This window comes from Squalius cephalus, assembly GCF_949319135.1.
Source record: "Squalius cephalus genome assembly, chromosome: 1".
NCBI classification, from domain to species: domain Eukaryota; kingdom Metazoa; phylum Chordata; class Actinopteri; order Cypriniformes; family Leuciscidae; genus Squalius; species Squalius cephalus.
This window is the reverse complement of record NC_137122.1, coordinates 43166782-43187537: the sequence shown is the minus strand read 5'-3', so window position 1 is coordinate 43187537 and position 20756 is coordinate 43166782. Positions and strand designations below refer to the sequence as shown.

Sequence of the window (20756 nt, the reverse complement as noted above, 5' to 3'; positions counted from 1 at the left end):
ACTCTGTGCCCTCAGAGAACAGATATCTATTCTCGGTTACATATCAACCATGACAAACAATAACAAAATAATGATATTATTTCTGTACATTTGTTAACCAGAAAGTGTAACAATTACTTGTTACCCAAGTAATTCTGTCTTACTTTTGTACACTATATTTTATTTGTTTATAATAAAAGGAAGTTTAAATGAAAAATGACTAAAACATGAAATGAAAAACATGAAACTTTCTTTATTATAAACACTTGGTTAGGCAATTTGTTGTCTAATTTGACATTCGTGATTCATATACTGTGAATGACGTTTGTAGATGTAGCCTAAGTATTTTTGGGAGGGTGTTTTGTGTGGAAGTGACTCATGGGAAGTTGAATGGGAAGAAGAAATCAATCATCTCTCTCTCTCTCTCTCTCTCTCTCTCTCTCTCTCTCTCTCTCTCTCTCTCTCTCTCTCTCTCTCTCTCTCTCTCTATATATATATATATATATATATATATCTATATCTCTCTATCTCTCTCTCTCTCTCTCTCTCTCTCTATCTCTCTCTCTATATCTCTCTCTCTCTCTCTCTCTCTCTCTCTATATATATATCTATCTCTATCTCTCTCTCTCTCTCTCTCTCTCTCTCTCTCTCTCTCTCTCTCTCTCTCTCTCTCTCTCTCTCTCTCTCTCTCTCTCTCTCTCTCTCTCTCTCTCTCTCTCTCTCTCTCTCTCTCATTTGTCCTATAGTCTCTGAAGCGGATCAGGCGTTCAGACCGCAGAGGAGCGGAGTCTGTTACAGAGGAGAAGTTCACCATTTTGTTTGAATCACAGTTCAGTGTTGGCGGAAATGAGCTGGTATTTCAGGTTAAGGTGAGATTGAGATGAACTGTAATATTGAACTGTCTCATGAACTGTTACGAACCACATATAGGGATGTAGAAATAATTATAACTGAGACATTTCTATGTTAATCACATAGATTGTCATTAATTAAAAAAAAAAAAATTACTATGTACATTTTAGACTGGAGTTGCTTTTTGGTTAATTCAGTCGAAATAATTTTTTTGTATATTTAGCAGTACAAACAGTTATAGTTGTTATATTTATGCTACACATTTCTGTTCAAAACTTTTCAAAACGTTTCTATTATTTATTTATTTAATGGCAGCAATTACTCCAGTCTTCAGTATTTGCTGTGCAAGAAAAAAAATATTATTATCAGTATTGAAAACTGTTGTGCTTTTGATCAATTTAATGCATCCTTGCTGAACAAAAGTATAATTTATTTCTTTCAAAAGAAAAAATCTTACTGACCCCACATTTTTGAATGTTATTGTACAATTAATATTATTAAAGTGATTATGTATAATAAAGTCAATTGCAACTTGGTTCATCCATTTTTCTCATCCACACATTTCCCCCCAGACTCTCTCTTTGCCTGTGGTGGTAATTGTCCATGGAAGTCAAGACAACAATGCTACAGCCACAGTTCTATGGGACAATGCATTTGCTGAACCGGTTAGTTCCTGATAACATCAGTGCATCTTTGGTTGGGTGGTGTGGTGGTTAAAGTTCAGGCCATCATTATTGTGCCCTCGAGCAAAGTACTTAATACCAGGGAGGCTGTCCCTGTTATAAGCTCATGAGGCCGTTGTATGGCGAAATCACAAGAAAGTAGTGGAAATAAATTCCCAGGTCATGTGGCAATAACTAAACATCCTATAACTTAACCGTGTTGAGCATCAAAAATCACCCCTGACTTGACAACACACAAGACTAATTCTTCAAACCATACGTAATGTAATTTCTCTCCCACTCACCAGGATTTCAAACTCCCCACAACAAACAAAACTGTCATGTTTCATAGCGTTGGTGTTGATTGGATGGCTAACGACATATGACTAACATTCCTTTACTGTACCCTTATTCTCCTTAAAGGAACAGTGCATCCATAAATGGATATCCTGTCATCATTTACTCACCCTCATGTCATTCCAAACCTGTATTACTTTTTCTTCCCTGGAACACAAAAGGAGAAGTGAGTGAATGGTGACCAGTGGCTGTCAAACTACAAAAAGCAGAATAAAAACAATACATGTAGTTCATATTAGGTTTTTCAAGAGATGTCTAGTTAGTATCATATCATTATGAGTCACTAATAAATTTTTCTTAAGGGCAGCAGTGAATGGCATGCGTACAGAACATGTTAGATACTTATGCAAATCAAGCAGGATATGGTGAGTGAAGGAGTTGATGTAATATACCCCTCTATATTGTCATGAAATTTCTCTGTTCTTTTCCTAAAAACAAGCTTAAAACCAAGGGCGTAGGTTTCATTTTGAGATTGGTGGGGACATTTTTGCACTTTAGACTACAATTTCAAGTAATCTGAAGCCTTTATTTATAGACATGGTAGCCAACCCACTCATAACATGATTTTGATTATGTAAACCAACAACATTACAATTTAGCTTTCTGTACTTTATGCTAGAATATCATAAATTACATAAACAAGCATACATTCATAACACCAAAAAAAAGTGATCAGAGATTTGAGGTTTTGAGTCTATATTGACTTCAATTAATCAGTTCTGTAATGTTATAAGTTAAAAGTCAGTAATGACGACAAGAAGGCTGTTTAACAGATACTTAACTTTACTCTGTCCATATAGTGCAATCGTCAACATACAGTACATCAGCATCAGAGTACATATACATAATGTATGTAGAGCACTTGCAGGCAGTGTGCAAATTGCAGTGTTTTTAGGGGCCAGGGTGCTCTTATTGATGCTGTAGTGTATATTCTTTTAATATCAAAAATTAACTGGACCATCAATGATTTTAGAAGAAACTTCAACCAGGAGTCTACTGTTGCTAATGTAACAAACACAACTTTCACGTGCATCTGATCGAAAGATAAACCACATGCTCTTATTTCAGTGTTGTTTTTATTTTTGTGGATATTTCAGTTTGCTATGCACATTCAGTTTGACAACATTTAGTTGAAGAGGGTCAACTTTAACATTCAGCTGAACTGTTCACGTTTTAAACACTTACCTTACTGCATGCATTAAATGCACATCCTTAAAAGATCAGTTTTCTAACGTACTTTTTCATGTAATGTCAATGGTACGACCCCTATATTTCAGATGTGGCCAAAATTACAACAGTGGTTACATATACATTTATTTTAATTGTTTGATCAAAATTATTGCTAGGGGCAATTCAGTAGTCGCTGGATTTTGCTTCCCTACTAAATTGTATGCCCTTGCTTAAAACCAAAGTGATTGTGACCCACTGAGAACCTGCCTGATGAATAAAGTTTTTGATAAGGTCCTATATTTTTCATTCTCTCTCAGGGACGGGTGCCCTTTATTGTGCCTGACAAGGTGTTATGGCCGCAGTTGTGTGAGGCTCTGAATATGAAGTACAAGGCAGAAGTGCAGTCAAATCGAGGTCTGTCCGAGGGGAATCTCGTCTTCCTTGCTCAGAAAGCCTTCAGCAGCTCCAGCGTCAACCCGGAGGAATACCGCAACATGACCATGACCTGGTCACAGTTTAACAGGGTAAATACACAACTCAATCTCAACCACAGTACTGTACTGAATTAGTTTAAGAGGTCAGGGGCCGCATTCACAAAGCATTTTATCTTACCACTACGAGTGCTCTTAAATCGCACTAAAAGATTTTAGCTAGGAGTTTTCTCTTAAAAGTTATTCACAACGCCTTTCAGACCTACTCTTAGTAAAGAAAAATGACAACTCCTAAACTAAGAGTGAGTCTTCGTTGCTATGGATGACTTCATTACTCATGCACGAGCTTGACTGAAGTGACCACCTTGATTGGCTGATGATTGTAACGCGGGAATGATTCCAAACACCTCCCCTACGATGATGAGTGACAGGTGACAGGTCTGAGAATGCGTGCGCTACACAAGGACGGAAGATGATGAATAACTGAATAAATAGCCTAAATGAATAAAGAGTAAGGCAAAACAATAGCCTAGTAGCCTAATGAAACATATGGATTGATGCAATATCTTTGCAACATTATTGAATTAATCTGTCACTATATGTCTCTGCCTACGTTTGCAAAGAGAAGAACATTTTAATGTGATTCACAAATGAAACGTTACAAATAGTTTACATGCAATGAGTAGCCTAGTTTTGGTTGTTGTTGGTGGCGTTATTGCATCCCTAGTTATGCCTACAATGCAAAATTGTTCCTCGCGATTGGAAGCTCCTGTAGCCGCCGCTTACGCATTTCAAAACATCGCAACGTGAAATGCCACAAAAAGCGGTTTGTGAATAGGTCTTAGTGAGTTAGGAGTCCTCTCGACTTCTTTTAAGCTGTCCCAGGCTTAGGTGCTACTTTTAGGGCTAAAATGCTTCGTGAATTACTCTTAGTCAAAAAAATTAGGAGTCCTAAAGTTACGAGTGACACGCCCATTATTTTTAGGAGTTGCTCCTAAATTTGCCAGTTAGGAGCTACTTTTAGCCTTAAAATTCTTTGTGAATACGGCCCCAGAACTCTTCTGTAAAATCTGTTTTTCCTTGTCTATCCATACTAGTGAAAAAAAATGCATAGAAGGAAATACCTATCAAAGAAAACACAAAAAATACATAGATCAATAAAAATAGATTATGCAAGATAAAGACTAATGGACTGTTGGTTAAGTGAGGTCAAATATTGTATTTATATTTCAGATATGTATACACATACATGTATATAAATACACACACACTACCGTTCAAAAGTTTTATTTTTAAATAAGTAAATTTTGCTCACCTAGGCTGTATTTATTTGATCAAAAATACAGTAAAATCGTAATTTTGTGAAATATTATAATTTAAAATAACTGTTTTCTATTTTAATACATTTTAAAATGCAATATATTCCTGTGATGACAAAGCTGAATTTTCTCCTGTGTCACATTATCCAGAAATCACTATAATATGCTGATTTGGTGCTCAAGAAACATTTCTTATTATTATCAGTTGAATTTTTTTCAGGATAATTTCATGAATAGAAGATTCAAAAGAACTGCATTTATTTAAAATAAAAATATTTTGTAACCATGTATAAGTCCTTAATGTCACTCAGTTTAATACATCCTTGTATATAAGTATTGTATACTGTATAAGTATATAAAAAGTATTAACTGACCCAAACTTTTGAGCTATTTTCATTGGTGAAGCAAAATGCAAACTGACTGCCAATATTGGGTCTAAAATGTAAATCATCCAGTAATCAGTCATAATGACGTGTCCCATGCTGTTTTTGAAACCCATCTCGAAATCTCTAAACCCCTGCGTTTAGTTGCGCTCCATCTAGCTGTTCTTCAATACAAGTATTTTTGTTCTTCCCTATTGGTCATGAGCTTTATATGAGCTTCAGTTAAGCCGAAAGCAACATGGCCAGTTCTTTTGTAACACATTTTTCGACCATGACTGTGACCTGCTGCTCTGTTACTCAACAGCACTGCCTTTATCGAGCAATGTTCTCACAGATGGCTTAATCCTAAACTAGTCTCTCATCATTCTGGCTTTGTTTTCTTCATTTTAAGTGGCGATCCGCCGACCTGGGGCAGCATGCTAGCCGATCAGATTGACATTGCTTCTCGTCCATTGCAATAGTTAATGGTTATTCAGAAAGTGAGGTTTGATCGGAGAGCTTTTGATGTGCAGGCAGGCCTAAGGCTGTGGCTGCCTTTGAAAATGGCCATGTGCTGATCTGCTACATTAAGCGGGCAGTGTTCCCAACAGAGGCCTTTGGAATTTAGGCATTGTATGCGTTTATGGCTTTGTTTATTTACGCACAAGTCACTGATACTCACTATGCACACACTTGCACAGATAGACACCAAGTAATCTTCGCGATTGATGCCTTCATGCAGTGGGGTCCAAACGTCTGAGAACATTTGTGGAAATGCTTGAATCAAAAGTTAAATGTATGTGAAACAGTTAGTTAACATTAGTTAATGTATTAACTAACATTAACTAACAATGAGTAATATACTTCTTACAGTATTTATTATTTTTTGTTGAATTAAATAGCTCATTGTTAATTCATGTTATCTCAGGACTAAATAATATGGTTACACTTTAAAATAAGGTCTCATTTGTTAACATTAGTTAATGCATTAACTGACAATGAGCAATACATTTGTTACAGTATTTATTAATCTTTTTCAATGTTAGTTAATCAAAATAGAGTTGTTCATTGTTTGTTCATGTTAGTTCACAGACAGTGCATTATTTAATGTTAACAAATACAACATTTGATTTTGATAGTGTATTAGTAAATGTTGGAATTAACATTACAGGTGCTGTATGTATTTTATTTAATTAGCATTATTTTTACTGTACCAAAGCATAAAAAAAAATCATAATATGTTTGCATCAGGGTTTTTCCTGGGTGAAAAATGGTCTTCGGTGGTCGCAGACGAACACTGTCATCCACAAACACAGTACCAAAAAAAAGTACAAAAGCCCAGTACTGACAATAAAACCAAATAAATGCATAAATAAATGTATTCATAAATAAATAATCACTGTCAGGACAGACCATAAGTGCTTAGAACTATTTTATATGTAAATATTATTAATAAAAAAAATGAACAAAGTAACACATTACATAGAAAAAGTGGCAGGTCTGTTATTTTGTATTTACACTCCAAGACTTAATGCACTGATCATTTGACATACAGTATCAGACTGCAGATTCAGTTGCACATTTAAATATGGTTGTCAATCCAGAAACTTAGCAATGTGTAGTTAGCAGCATGAAAAACATATACTATACACTAGGGATGTAACAGTACATTGAAGTCATGGTTCGGTACGTACCTCGGTTTTGGGGTCACGTTTCGATGCGAGTTCAGTACAACAGGAAAAAGCTACAAATTCCCAATGCTAGGTTTCTTTTAATTTATTTTGAACAGACAGTAGTGCAAATTACAATTTATTCCACTTAGCGGCATTTAGTCCCCTAGTTCGTATAGTACAGCATCCTTTATTGTTTTAAAGCTGCAGTAGGGGATCTGGGAAATGCTAACGTTAGCCTGCTAGCATTGCAAGCATACGAACCCACCCTCCCTGCAAATCGCTGTCCAAAACACATGAAGGCGCACACACACACACAGCTGCTCTCGGCAAAGCGTCACAAGAGACGGCGTTAAACTACCTCATGTCTCAAAGCACATAACATTACAATAATAATGAATGTAAACAACTTAGAAAGCTTGTTCCTGACTGCTGCAGATTCATTGCGGTGTTGATACTGTTGACATGGAAACGCATCCGTTTCCAAACAGCTCCGGTTAGAACGTCACGGGTTGCCGTCTCTTAATTATGGTAGCTATGGTGTGAACGCAGCATAAGCTGGTTGTTTTGGAGGAACTGTAAATATTGGCTGCTGTTTGTTTGCGCTGCTCCGTGACCGACGTCTGTCTGTACTCTGCATAGCATGAAACGCGCTGATGACGTATGATGTCTGCGCGAACAGGGTGCACGAGGGTATGTAAAAACAAACGTTGACAGGCAGGTAGGATATCGTATTTCATTCGGACCGAATATAATGATTGGATTTACATTTTATGGTCCTATGCCTTCCAACGACGATATATATTTATAAAAATACATTTAGACCGTTTAACATAGTGGTTGCTGTCAGGATATGAGGAGACTTTCAACCAGTATAACAAAAATCAATTCTTTAAAAAAGAAAAATTCTGTAAAATAGAGAATTACCTATTGCACCTTTTTAGCACTAAGCAGTTTACAAAATGCACTCTTGCATAGGTTCCATCTGAACTCGCCAATGGTGAGTGGCCATGCTTGTTTTGGGTTGGTGCATAGATTTAGATTGTCTCTTCTTCTGCTGCTCTTTTTGCTGTTAGCAAACAGCACTGCATTACCACACGCGCCCCCTTCTGGATTGGAGTGTGGATTGCCTGTGACTGGTGCATATAGTCAGACGACGAATACAGTCAAACCATGACATCTGTACACACACATACATAATATTTTCTGTTTGGGTCGGGTGTTGATTTAAATTTTCCAAAGCGTTTTTTTTTTTTTTTAAATGGCTTACTGTACCTTTAACAAATGGAACCTCATTGTAAAGTGTTACCAAATATTCTATTTATCTTCATGTTTAAATTAGATTCCAAATTTTGACATCTAAACCCAGTTGTTCGTTCAAGAGACATCAGTGCATCCGTGTGTTTGTGTGTCTCTGTGTGGTCTGCCATGCTAACTACTGAAGCGGTCAGGGCACGGGACACCGTGTTCTAAGAAATAGAGTGATTAAAGTGAAAGAGATGGAGACAGGACTGAAGACAGGAAGCGTTCATCTCTCTAAGTAATGTGACTTTGCTTTTGGATCACTGATTAAAAACAGAATGAACATGTAGTAGAGGATCATGCTCTGATTTAAGCAGTCATGCCTGCGTTTCATAAACCCTGAACGTTCACTGTAGCACATGCACTTCTAACTGTTTACTCTCTGATTCATGTCAACTCCATGTCCATTTCCAATGAACACATCACTTGTGAGGAACACGTACCAGAAATTCAGCAGATTGTTTTTTCATACTTTCATTTATTTTATTTTTTATGTTCAGCATCTGTGAGGAAACAAGCTTCATACAGTACATGCATTTACAGTAAGAGGTTCTAGTCTACAACATGCTACTATGTCTTATTTAACACTGGATCTTTACACACTCTATAGATGTCGTCCTAGAAAAATAGATGTGGCAAAAAAAGAAAGGCAACAGTTTGCATTTGTTTTTTTCTAATTATGTTCAATTGCATAATTATTTTAACTTAATATTGTGAGTGAATTTACTCACACTTATGATGTTCCAAACCTGACTTTTCTACTTCAATATTCTTTTTCTTCTTCAATATTTTGTTATGGAGACCAATATCTTCCATTGCATGGACAAAAAAACATTTCTCAAAATATATTGTTTTATATTCTATTAAGAAAGTCATACACATTTGGAACAACGTGAGGATGAGTAAATGATGACATAATTGCCATATTTGGGTGTATTATCCCTTTAAAATGTTAAGTTGACATGATTTAAAATCTACAATCATTGTAACAATTATCAAGGAACTGAAAGAAAAGTTCTTAAGTTGTATCAGCTCTATGCAAAGTTTTCCCTTTATTTCTCACATTATCTCACATTTCTCAAGTTATTAAATGTGACAACAAAATCAGCAATGAATGAATGAATCAATCAATCAATCAATCAATCAATCAATCACTGTAGATCTATTTGGAAAAAAAAAGAAAAGTATTTTATATTGACAGCATTGAGTTGCTTTAGTTTTGTCTTTGAAAGTTGTATTGTTAGAACTCCACAATACAACTTTAGGTAAATCTTTGGGGGTTTTTTCCCAACATCATTTACTTGATCTAAGAATATATAATATATGTTGTTAGTAATTTAAAACCCGATTTGCTTCTTGTCACTATAGGAGAGTTTACCAGGCAGGAACTTCACATTTTGGCAGTGGTTTGATGGTGTCATGGAACTTACTAAAAAACACCTGAAGCCCCACTGGAATGATGGGTAAGAGCTGACTTCTGTGAGAACACGAAGAAATATAAGCATCACACTCCTACAGATTTAATGTTGAAGATAACAATTAATCCATGTGTAAAGCCTAAAAAGAAAATCTCTCTTTGTTGCTCAGTCAATGAACAATCAGACAGAAAAAGGATAAATGCTGTTTCTCCTCACATAACAAAGACATCTCTCACACTCATCTGACAACGGTGCCATTTACACTGTCTGACCTCATGAATCTCACATTTGTTCGTCTTTCGGTTATATGTGACTTTCAATGGAAAGTGCACTTATTTGACAGGCAAGAAAATGCCACAGTTATTTATGATTATTGGCTTAAATATAAATTATTGAATAATAAATTGTATTTATGTATGTAATTTAATTGCTTTTCCCTTGAAAAAGTAAAGTGAGGGATTACTCTTAATTTTTCTGTAATTTAATTACAGTTACTTCTGATTTAATTGCATTAAATACTGTATAGATACAGTATACTATAAAACAATTCTATATAAAACATTGTGGATTTAACATCAACATTTAACGTCTAATGTTAAAATGTATGTTTTTAATGTAACCTTCTCCCTTTAAATACTTTGGTCAGTTCAAGAATAATTTATGCAGTTTTATATTATTTATTTGATAGATTTAAAAGTTTCATTTCTATCCTTGTATTGTTCAACTGGTCGAGGTTGATATGTGATTTAGAAAGTAATTAGTAATAAGTAATGCAATACATTTTTAGACAGTAATTAGTAAATTAATCTAATTATACTGTTGAAGATGTAATCAGTAGCTAGTAATTAATTATTTTTTAGAGTAACACTGGTCATAACACAGGGGTGTCCAGTCCTGCTCCTGGTGGGCCACTGTCCTGCAAAGTTTAGCTCCAACCCCAATTAAACACACCTGAATCAGCTCATAAAGGCCATTCTAGAATCTTCCAGGCAGGTGTTTTGAGGCTTGTTGGAGCCAAACTCTGCCGGACAGTGGCCCTCCAGTAACGAGTTTGGACACCCCTATCATAATGTATCACATTCTTGTTGGATTCTGGTCATTTTGTTCCTTTTTGATTGATATATAATAGATGTATTCATAATGAAGTGCTCTTTGCCATGGCAACTGGCTGATTGAGAGATAGTCCCGGTTAAGACTATACATTAAGACATTAAACTATGGATGGATTAACAAAGGAGTAAGGTCTGAGAGACCTCTTGTGGGTTTGATAAGATCTGGCTCTCTCTCTTTCTTTTATTTTCTTATCTTTTTCCTGTTCAACCCCCAGTCGCCCATAACTTGTATTCCTTTGTATACAAATCATGATAAAACTGAACAGTACACACACGATAACAGCCTCTCTGTGTGCAAATGCCCTTTTCTGCATGCGCGTTCACGTGTGTTTGTGTGCTTGTACTTCCCAGAGCAATTCTTGGCTTTGTGAATAAACAGCAAGCTCAGGACATGCTGATGTCCAAACCAAACGGAACCTTCCTGTTGCGCTTCAGTGACTCGGAAATCGGTGGCATCACCATAGCCTGGGTGGCAGAGAACCCTAACAAAGCAGGTAGAACCATTACTTTGCTCCTCCACTGCCATGGCTTGATTGCACTTTATAATATTCTGATTTATAATACACTCTTAAAAATAAAAGTCATTTAAATGATAAAAACTGGATCAATGAATGGTTCTTTGGGGAACCAAAAATGGAACCTTTTAGAACCTTTATTTTTAAGAGTGTAGGGACATTTTATGTGCTGTATTCCAAAAAATACCATAAAGTGGCTTTAAATGCACATACAACTATTTCAAAGCTTCTACAAAAGAGTGTGTATGTGTGTTCTTCACAGGGGAAAGGATGGTGTGGAACCTCATGCCATACACAACCAAAGACTTCTCTATCCGCTCCCTGGCAGATCGCATTAGTGACCTGAATCATCTACTGTACCTCTATCCCGACCGGCCCAAAGATGAGGTCTTCTCCAAATACTACACCCCTCCTCTGTGTAAGCTTGATCTTTAATTATCTATAGACAGAATTTTAAATCAAATATGAAAGGTGATCCTTTTTGACATTACTGAATGTATTTATACATCGTTCAAAGGTTTGGGGTCAGTATGATTTTTTTTTTAAAGAAATTAATACTTTTATTCAGCAAGGATACAAGTGACAGGAAAGACATTTATAATTATACAAAAGATTACAATTTCAAATCAACGCTGTTCTTTTGAACTTTCTATTCATCAAAGAATCCAGAAAAAAATATGCATCGGCACAACTCTTTTCAACATTGTGAATAATAAGAAATGTTTTGCTGTATCTTGGTGAGACTTCTTTCAAAAACCTAGGAAAAATTCACCAGTCCCTAACTTTTGAATGGTAGTGTATATTTACTTATTTATTTATTAATATATTTATTCTAAATTATTTATATGCACTAATATTACATTACATATTTTAAGAGAATTTCTAAGAAAATGAAGAGAGTTGAGAATTTTGAAAAGGTTCACTTAAAAAGACGATTCATGAAAATGAATTAAACTTGCCAATTTGAACTTACTAATAATGTTTTGCAAGTTTAAATCAGAGATACCATTAAAACATCTGTCTTAACACCATACTCAGAAGTCACAAGACAAGGAAGAATTGTGAAATTAGTATAATTATGCAGTCTTTAGGAAATCACATTAAAATCCTCACAATAGGCACAAAGTTGCTTAATTTTATATAGTCAGTAAAATCATTATAAATAGTGTGTGTGTGTGTGTGTGTGTGTGTGTGTGTGTGTGTGTGTGTGTGTGTGTGTGCGTGTGTGCGTGTGTGTGTGTGTGTGTGTGTGTGTGTGGTTCAGTTATTTGCTGCTTTATGGGGACAATTTTTGGGTCCCCATGAAGAAAACAGCTTATGAATCATACTAAATGATGCCTTTTGAAAATGTATGGGTAGGGTTAGTGTAAGGGGAGAGAATATACAGTTTGTACACTATAAAAACCATTACATCTATGGAATGTCCCCATTTAGATAGCTAAGTAAACGTGTGTGTGTGTGTGTGTGTGTGTGTGTGTGTGTGTGTGTGTGTGTGTGTGTGTGTGTGTGTGTGTGTGTGTGTGTGTGTGTGTGTGTGTTTATGTTCTTAGGTTTAAATGAAAGTGTATCACTCTGTGTAATCTAGTGTGTTTGTCTGTGTGTGTTCTCTTTCACATTTGTATTCATGTGTACATATAGCAGTGTGAGCCAGTGTTATGTTATGGTTTAAGAATAATCTGTTTATCTTTTCCACTTCTCTAGCTAAAGCTGTGGACGGATACGTCAAACCACAGATCAAACAAGTAGTGCCAGAGTAAGTACACACACACCACTGTGTCTGTGTGTTTTTCTGACCTCAGTACAGGTCTTTAAATCTCTGATATTCTGGAGCTAACCTGTCATCTCAGAGCAGTAAATCTAATTGCTTGCATCGCATTAGCCCTGGGCTGGCTCAGCGGCAGTTACAGGTTGCCACGGATACTTGAGACTCTGCTCTCATTCCACTTTTCAGAATATACTTAGCTCTATTAGCCTCATTAGCAGCATTATTTGTCCATAGGTGGACGACTACGTCTGTCTTGTTAGCAAGCCGTCCACTTCGGTCAACCTCAGCAGGGAGTTATACACCATCAGAATCAGATAATTCAGTTCTTCTCATCAGCATTCTGAGAGAGTGATTTAAAGGAACACGCTGACTTTTGGGGACTTTAGCTTATTCACCGTATCCCCCAGAGTTGGATAAGTCCATAACATACACCCTTTTCATCTCTCTGTAACTCTGTCTGACAATTCAGATAATTCACCGCTAGCCTAGCTTAGCACAAAGACTGGAGGTAAACGGCTCCAGCTAGCATACTGCTCCCAATAAGTGACAAAATAACAGCAACATTTTCCTATTTACATGTTGTGATTTGTATAGTCACAGCGTGTACAAATAACAAGGTCACATGAGACACAGCCATCTTCTAAGCGTATACATACTGGGAAATATTCTCAGAAGGTGAAGCACTGCTACTTGGGCAGAGTGATTTGCTCACAGCACCTGAGAAGCCCCGTGGCGAGTGGCAGAGAGTTCGCTCAGAGTTGGAGTAAATCACTCCGCCCAAGAAGCTAAAGTCGGCGTGTTCCTTTAATAAACAAGCTCTTACTTTTTACAAGGGTTAGCCTCTGACCGCTAGCACTCAACTGGTTTGTGTAGCAAGCTGTGCACTAGAGCTGAATAGAACGAATGTCTTTGGTTAATTATTTATTTAGCTTTTACAGACATTTTATTGAAGAAGAGAGTAGAAAGAGGACAGGAAATGTTACGGGAAGCTGTATCAATACATACTGTAACACGGACTGGATTCAAACTCGTTTCTCAGTTATTATTTTTATAAATATAAAAATCACAAGCGTTGCCTTCATAAAATCATTTTAAGTTGAAGTACTAAAATTACTAAAACTATATTTTTTTTTTTAAAAACTAATAAAATTGACAAACAAAACAAAATTACTAAATCAAACTGAAATGAAAACTGAAACATAAAACTAAAATAATAATTCAAAATAGTAATAAAAACAAGAATAGTTTATAAATAATACTAAAATAACAGGTGATGTTAAATGTGTCTATCTGTGTGTGCGTTTCTGTTGACACAGGTTTGCGACACCTAACCCTGACCCTGCAGCGAACCCCACCTACATGGACCATGCAGCATCTCCAGCTGTCAATCCTCAACACACTTATGGACTCTATCCTCCCATGTGAGTAGTGCACACTGCACAGATATCTTTCTGCATCAGTGTTGTTATTCTTAAAGTGCCCCTATTATGCTATTTTAAAGCTTCCTGATTTTGCTTTGGAAGTCTTCTACAATAGGTTTACATGCATCCAAAGTAACAAAAAATTATAAATAAAAAGCAGTTTACTTTTCTTATAATATTCACTGCAGCATCTCTCTCGAAACCCCTCAAACCCCTCCTCTCCGAGAGCCTGCTCTGCTCTGATTGGTCAGATGGCCCAGTGTGCTGTGATTGGTCTACTAATCTAAAGAGTCTTTTATGATAATAATCTTTCGCCACTACATCCTCTAACATTTTTATCGAGAGCCAAACACGCTTCATTCAAAGCCTTTTCGCTCTGTGTGTAACACTGTAATAGTTGTCAATATAACACCATAAGTGTTGTATCACTCTGAACATGTATAAGTATAGGCTAGGTTCGACTCTTAGGAGGATAAAAATAAACTTTAGGCCAAATAGTATGAATCAGCTAACAGCCAGCACATTTATTGTACACGGAACATTTAATAGAGCAAGTATAAGTATAATAGTGTATTGATGTGTAACACAACCCTATCTGAAATGGAGAAAAGTCATATTTAGTCCACGTTTTTCTTTCCTCCATATATACAGGGAACATCATAAAATAAATGTATCAAGAATTAAATCTATCAGTTTCCCCGATCTCCGTTTGTATAACGTGTATTGAAATACAATTTTTTTTTTTTTTTCATCCACTATAACATATATACAATTTTCTGATCATTAATCAGTTAAAGTACATCGACTAAACATTTATTTGAACACAGAAACTCAATAAACATCAATGGGAATTCCTTTTGAAACCCATGAACATACTTCAACAATTTTAGATGAAAAATTTAAACATCTTTTGTCAGAAATTCACTTCAAAACACTTCAAATGCAGCGCTTGATCACCTCGTGCATATCAGCTATAACAGTCTTCTTTTCTCAATATCTACGTCTCAGTCAACTAGTTCATACAGTGGCCCCTACAGGGAAACTACGGTAGGCTACTGCATATAACTAACAAAAGTGCAGAACAGTGTAAAACACCAGGGTTACATGTGCGTGTTGCTTCTCTCTCCCGCTAAAGTCGTAAAGCGCCACATTAAGAGCTGCAGATGACGCAGTTGTTTTAACTACAGTAGCTGAAACACAGTGAGCAGAAAAATAAAGTTTTGCTGAAATGCTGCAGAAAACAAGAATGCAGCAAATACAATTATTTTTATCTGTCATACAGATGACTCTAACCATGTGTGTGACAAGTTGACGCGTGACGCCTTTAGACCTTTTGTTTTTTTTCTATACATTTAGCATTATTAACCTGCATATTAAGAGCATTTCATAATATATACAGGTGCTGGTCATAAAATTAGAATATCATCAAAAAGTTTATTTATTTCAAGAATTCAACTTAACAGGTGAAACTAATATATTATATAGACTCATTACATGCAAAGTGAAATATTTCAAGCCTTTATTTGTCATAATTTTGATGATTATGGCTTACAGCTTATGAAACCCACGAAATCAAAATCTCAGAAAATTAGAATATTACATGAAATCACACAGTAATTACACAGTGATACCATGGTCATTGAACCAGGTTTTGGTTCTTTTGGCAGTGTGGGCAGGTGCAAATCCTGCTGGAAAATGAAGCATGAAGTGCTCTGAAAATGTCCTGGTAGACGGCTGCGTTGACTCTGGATTTAATAAAGCACAGTGGACCAAAGTCCTCTTTTCTGATGAGAGCAAATTTTGCATCTCATTTGGAAACCAAGGTCCCAGAGTCTGGAGGAAGAATGGAGAGGCACACAATCCAAGATGCTTGAAGTCCAGTGTGAAGTTTCCACAGTCTGTGTTGGTTTGGGGAGCCATGTCATCGGCTGGTGTTGGTCCACTGTGCTGTCCACTCAACACAGCCGTCTACCAGGACATTTCCAGAGCACTTCATGCTTCCTTCAGCAGACAAGCTTTATGGAGATGCTGACTTCATTTTCCAGCAGGATTTGCACCTGCCCACACTGCCAAAATAACCAAAACCTGGTTCAATGACCATGGTATCACTGTGTAATTATTGTGTGATTTCATGTAATATTCTCATTTTCTGAGATTTTGATTTCGTGGGTTTCATAAGCTGTAAACCATAATCATCAAAATTATAACAAATAAAGGCTTGAAATATCTCACTTTGCATATAATGAGTCTATATAATATATTAGTTTCATCTGTTAAGTTGAATTCTTGAAATAAATCAACTTTTTGATGATATTCAAATTTTATGACCAGCACCTGTAATATATAATATAAGGTTATAATTTGGAAAATTATTTACAGGTGCTCATGTTGAGAGTTTTCTATTATTAGATTATGTACATTGTTTTTAGTAGTTTATTACTTTGTGCAAAATCTACAAATGGCTCATACTTTTCTTAGATGTAATATTTTTGTAAGTTAAGTCATTATGATTCCAATATGTGTTTAGCACTTTTAAACATTTAAATCAATACTGCATTTTTCTTTTTTTCTTTCGACCCAGCACAGAAAATATCTTTTGATGTCACCTAGATTGTGTGCGAGTTACTAAGATTCTCTCTCTTAGTGTTGACCCTATGCTGGACCCTGATGGCGATTTCGATCTGGACGACACCATGGATGTAGCGAGGCATGTAGAGGAACTGCTCCGTCGACCGATGGAGGGCCAGTGGAGCGGCCAGCAGTCATGACCTCTTGACCTTCGTCATCTGTGACTTCTCTCGCTGAATAATGTTTTTTTAATCACATTTTCTTCTCCTCCTCTTAGTGTATTTTCCCCATTTGTTTCTCAGTGTGGGTCTTTATGACTTTCGGTTCTTTTTCTTTATCTGTTATTTTTTCCTATCATCATACCTCTTTATTTTCCCATCACTTGTTTCTATAGAAGAGAAAGGAACTAATGGAAGAAAAAGAAAATACTATGAGCCTTCCTCTAATAAAATACCACCAAACAGTATTGTAGAAAAAAAGAGAGAGATGCATGTTATCTCTTTTCCTTTGTGCGTGTGTTTTTTTGTTTTTTGTTTTTTTGTGTTGTTTTTATTCTCAAATTGACTTTTTCGCAGGACAAGTCTGGGAAATCCTTAAAACGAAATGTACTACTGTAAGGAACATTTAATTTTTTTTCAAACTGCTTTATGGTTGTCATTTTATTTCGGGGGTGTTCAGATATCTATTGCATCTAAAAAAAAATGCATATTATCCTTTGCACTCTTAAACAAATGCTTTCTTGCAGACGACAAAATTATTGTTACCATGGCAATTGCAATGTATTGCTTCTGTACACTAAAGAGTGTTAAGGTTGCAAGGCTGTTCGGTGCACCTACATGAGCACCGACAGGCTGAATGGGTCTTACCATCCCCTCGTCTGTGTTTAATCTGAACCGTGTTACACCCGCATCCAAACCAGCAGCACACAACCTGTCACTCACATCATTGAAACTGCGGCACACGTGGGAAACGGCACACACACCCGGCTCTCATCCGTCCCACGAAAACTGATGGAAACACTTTGGGGAGAGAGAGGTCTGCTGACCATCTCGGCTCACACTACACTACACAGGCCATCACAGTCTCTCTCTCTCTCTCTCTCTCTCTCTCTCTCTCTCTGTCTCTCTCTCCAGCGCAACAGATGATGACCTCATCTGTTCTTATGCTTTCCTCTTCAGAATGTGCAAAACAAGAGAACCTGTTGTCATGGTTACACATGCTCTTAACTGGCCATCCTATAGGTTAGCATTTCTTCATGTCAGCTCGTTCCCAACCGGCATCTTTTTTTCTTTCCTACTCGTACACTTGCACAAAAGCCTTGCCCACTCAGGACATTACGTAGAGCTGATGTAAAACACAAATAATAAATAAATAAATAACCAACAAATTGAAAAGAAAGTACCTATATCCAGTAGCCTATATATGAATTTATTTTTTGTTAACATATTTCTATTTTATTACTGTAGGACGCTTGAGGGCTCCGTCCGTCTGTGTAATGCAAAATGCTGTGTTACCGTGTCCGATTCTCAGTAAAAGCCCTGACGTACTGATCCAAAATCAGTTTCTGCGATCCCCAAAACCTTTATCGGCACAAAGGGGCTGATTGCTGGTTTTCTGTAGTTTCATTTCAAATTTCAGCTGAGCTTTCGCAATGGAAGAAAAAGCCAAACAGTGAAGTTAACACGAAGAGACGTTTCCTGTGTGCTTACTGTATGTTAGCTGCAAACCTGACTCGTGACGCCCACTTTTAGATGCCTGTCTCTTGTTCATTCTCAAACGATGGTTTGTTCCTCAGTGGATGTTTTTTTATTTGTGAAGTTTCTCTTTTTTCCTCCCAAGGCAGAGCCGCATAGGAAGTTGTGTGATTTGACTTCATCTTTTTTATTGTCTTTGTTTTCAAAGTGTTCTGTCATGTTGTTGTGTAGACTGTTTCACACTGTAGGTGTCAATGTGTGTGAGAGTGTGTGTGTTGGCATGTTCAGCTCTGCTCTGTTCTATGTTCGTCACATGTTTGTGGTTTGGCTGTAGAGAAGAGTAATTGAATTGACAATAAAGATTTTTTTTTTAATACTTTGGGCTCCAGCACAAGTGGTGTGAGCACTTTGTCTTTTCTGTGAGAATTAAATGAACTTGGGTTCAAAATTGGTGTAATTTTCATTTGGTGCACCTTAACATTTTAAAATTACAAACTATTTGTTCCCTTTCGATCTGGATCTCATAACGCTTTCTGAAAGAGTGACTTGAGAGCACTTTAATCATTGTGTTCTTTGCAACTACTCTTTATAACAGCATGTTTCTGAGAAAACTCACATTTTTACTCAAGTTTGTCTTTTTCTCTTTTATGGGCTCCAGTTGTTGGACTCTTCAAGCTGGGAAGTAGTTTTCTGCAATGTAACAAAATATTCAACATTCAAACATAAACGTTATAGAATCTGTCAGTGAAAACATTATATTGATCGATTTCAAATCTGTAAACGGAAAAGATATTACAACCCTGATTTTCAGAGCTGTTTTCCTGATTTTGAAGGTGAAAAGTTCCCATAATGATGTGAAGTATCATGATGGCGCATCAATGTCGCACTGCAATAATGGATGCCGATGGTAAACAGATAGGTCAGATCGCCTGTCAATCAAACTCCTTGAAGGGTGAATTGGCGCTAATTTTAAGAGTGAAAGTAAAATGCACACTGCCGCACCAGCTTTTTATAAGCGATATAAACCCATTCCCTCATCCACCAAATTTAGGAATTTAAAATAAAAGATGAAGGATACATTTAACAAGATTAGGGGGGAAATGCTCTTTAAATGTGCAGATATGACAATATGCAGATTTAATTATATCAAAGCTGATTGAACACTGATAAGATTATTGGTTCAGAATAAATTATATTTACAACACAATATTTTTTTTCCATACAAGTGAATGACATATTTAAAAGGCTTAATGTCGAGGCCTGCAAGTGCTTATAGGCCTACAGACTATATATTAAGTGCAAATATTTATTAAATTTATGTTGTATATTTGCTTTCCCTTCTATTTCATTCACAGGATAACACAAATACAGATTTGCAATTTTGATTCGGATTCCGGTCCCTTGAAATGAAGTAAACTTAATTTGCCTATACTCTTTTGGTCAAAGTGGACAGAAACAATTCCGATGAGAAGCAAGCAGCGAGAGAACGAATCAACGGACTAAAATGATCTGTCTAGTGTCTACATCGTATGAGTTCAAACCTTTTCTCTTCTCACGGAAATAGTTATCCTTTCAGCAGTTTCAGGCATGGTTTATAAAAACAAAATGGAAAAAAAAATCCGTCAGGGAGTAGCACTTGTTTTATGTATCTAATTGCAAAGAGAATATTGCGTGAGGAAAGAGCTTATCTGTTGCTTGGATACGGAAATATGCGCTTAATAGAGCCATTATAGAAAAGCAGTGGACTAAGCCATAAATTAGATCAGAGTCAATGATCCGTTTGACCTGATGGAGAATCAGGTATTGTGAATCAAATACATTTTTTGACTCGAAAAATCCAATCACTGCAGAAAAGACATTCAACTGTGATTGGTTTGAATGGATCTTTGGCATAAAACAATTAGTGCCACTAAACCTAAACGGTTTTTATTATCTGCATTAAATGTATTTGATCTGTCAATTACATATTGTATGAATTTAAACTAGCAATCTGAAATAGGACACAACATGGACATATTAGGCTAATGTTATATCAAGCTAAATATAATTATTATAACTAACCCAAATACTAGACCTAAAAGAAAATGTCTTGCATTCAGAATTTAAAAAGCATAATTCACCTGACATGAAAATCATTGTTTTGCAAGAGGTTTCCTTTT

General features: G+C 36.2%; 1 protein-coding gene across 1 annotated transcript in view; it reads left to right on the top strand.

The window, feature by feature from the left end:
• stat5a (signal transducer and activator of transcription 5a) overlaps window positions 1-18973 on the top strand; it is an 88577-nt gene extending 69604 nt beyond the window's left edge. The window contains exons 12-20 of the mRNA XM_079891613.1: window positions 726-848; window positions 1404-1496; window positions 3338-3544; window positions 9473-9567; window positions 10986-11128; window positions 11412-11567; window positions 12851-12902; window positions 14231-14335; window positions 16980-18973. Of these exons, the coding sequence (XP_079747739.1) occupies window positions 726-848; window positions 1404-1496; window positions 3338-3544; window positions 9473-9567; window positions 10986-11128; window positions 11412-11567; window positions 12851-12902; window positions 14231-14335; window positions 16980-17103 (1098 nt within the window). The 3' untranslated portion in view covers window positions 17104-18973. The remainder of the gene's footprint in view (window positions 1-725; window positions 849-1403; window positions 1497-3337; window positions 3545-9472; window positions 9568-10985; window positions 11129-11411; window positions 11568-12850; window positions 12903-14230; window positions 14336-16979) is intronic.
• Window positions 18974-20756: the final 1783 nt, after the last annotated feature.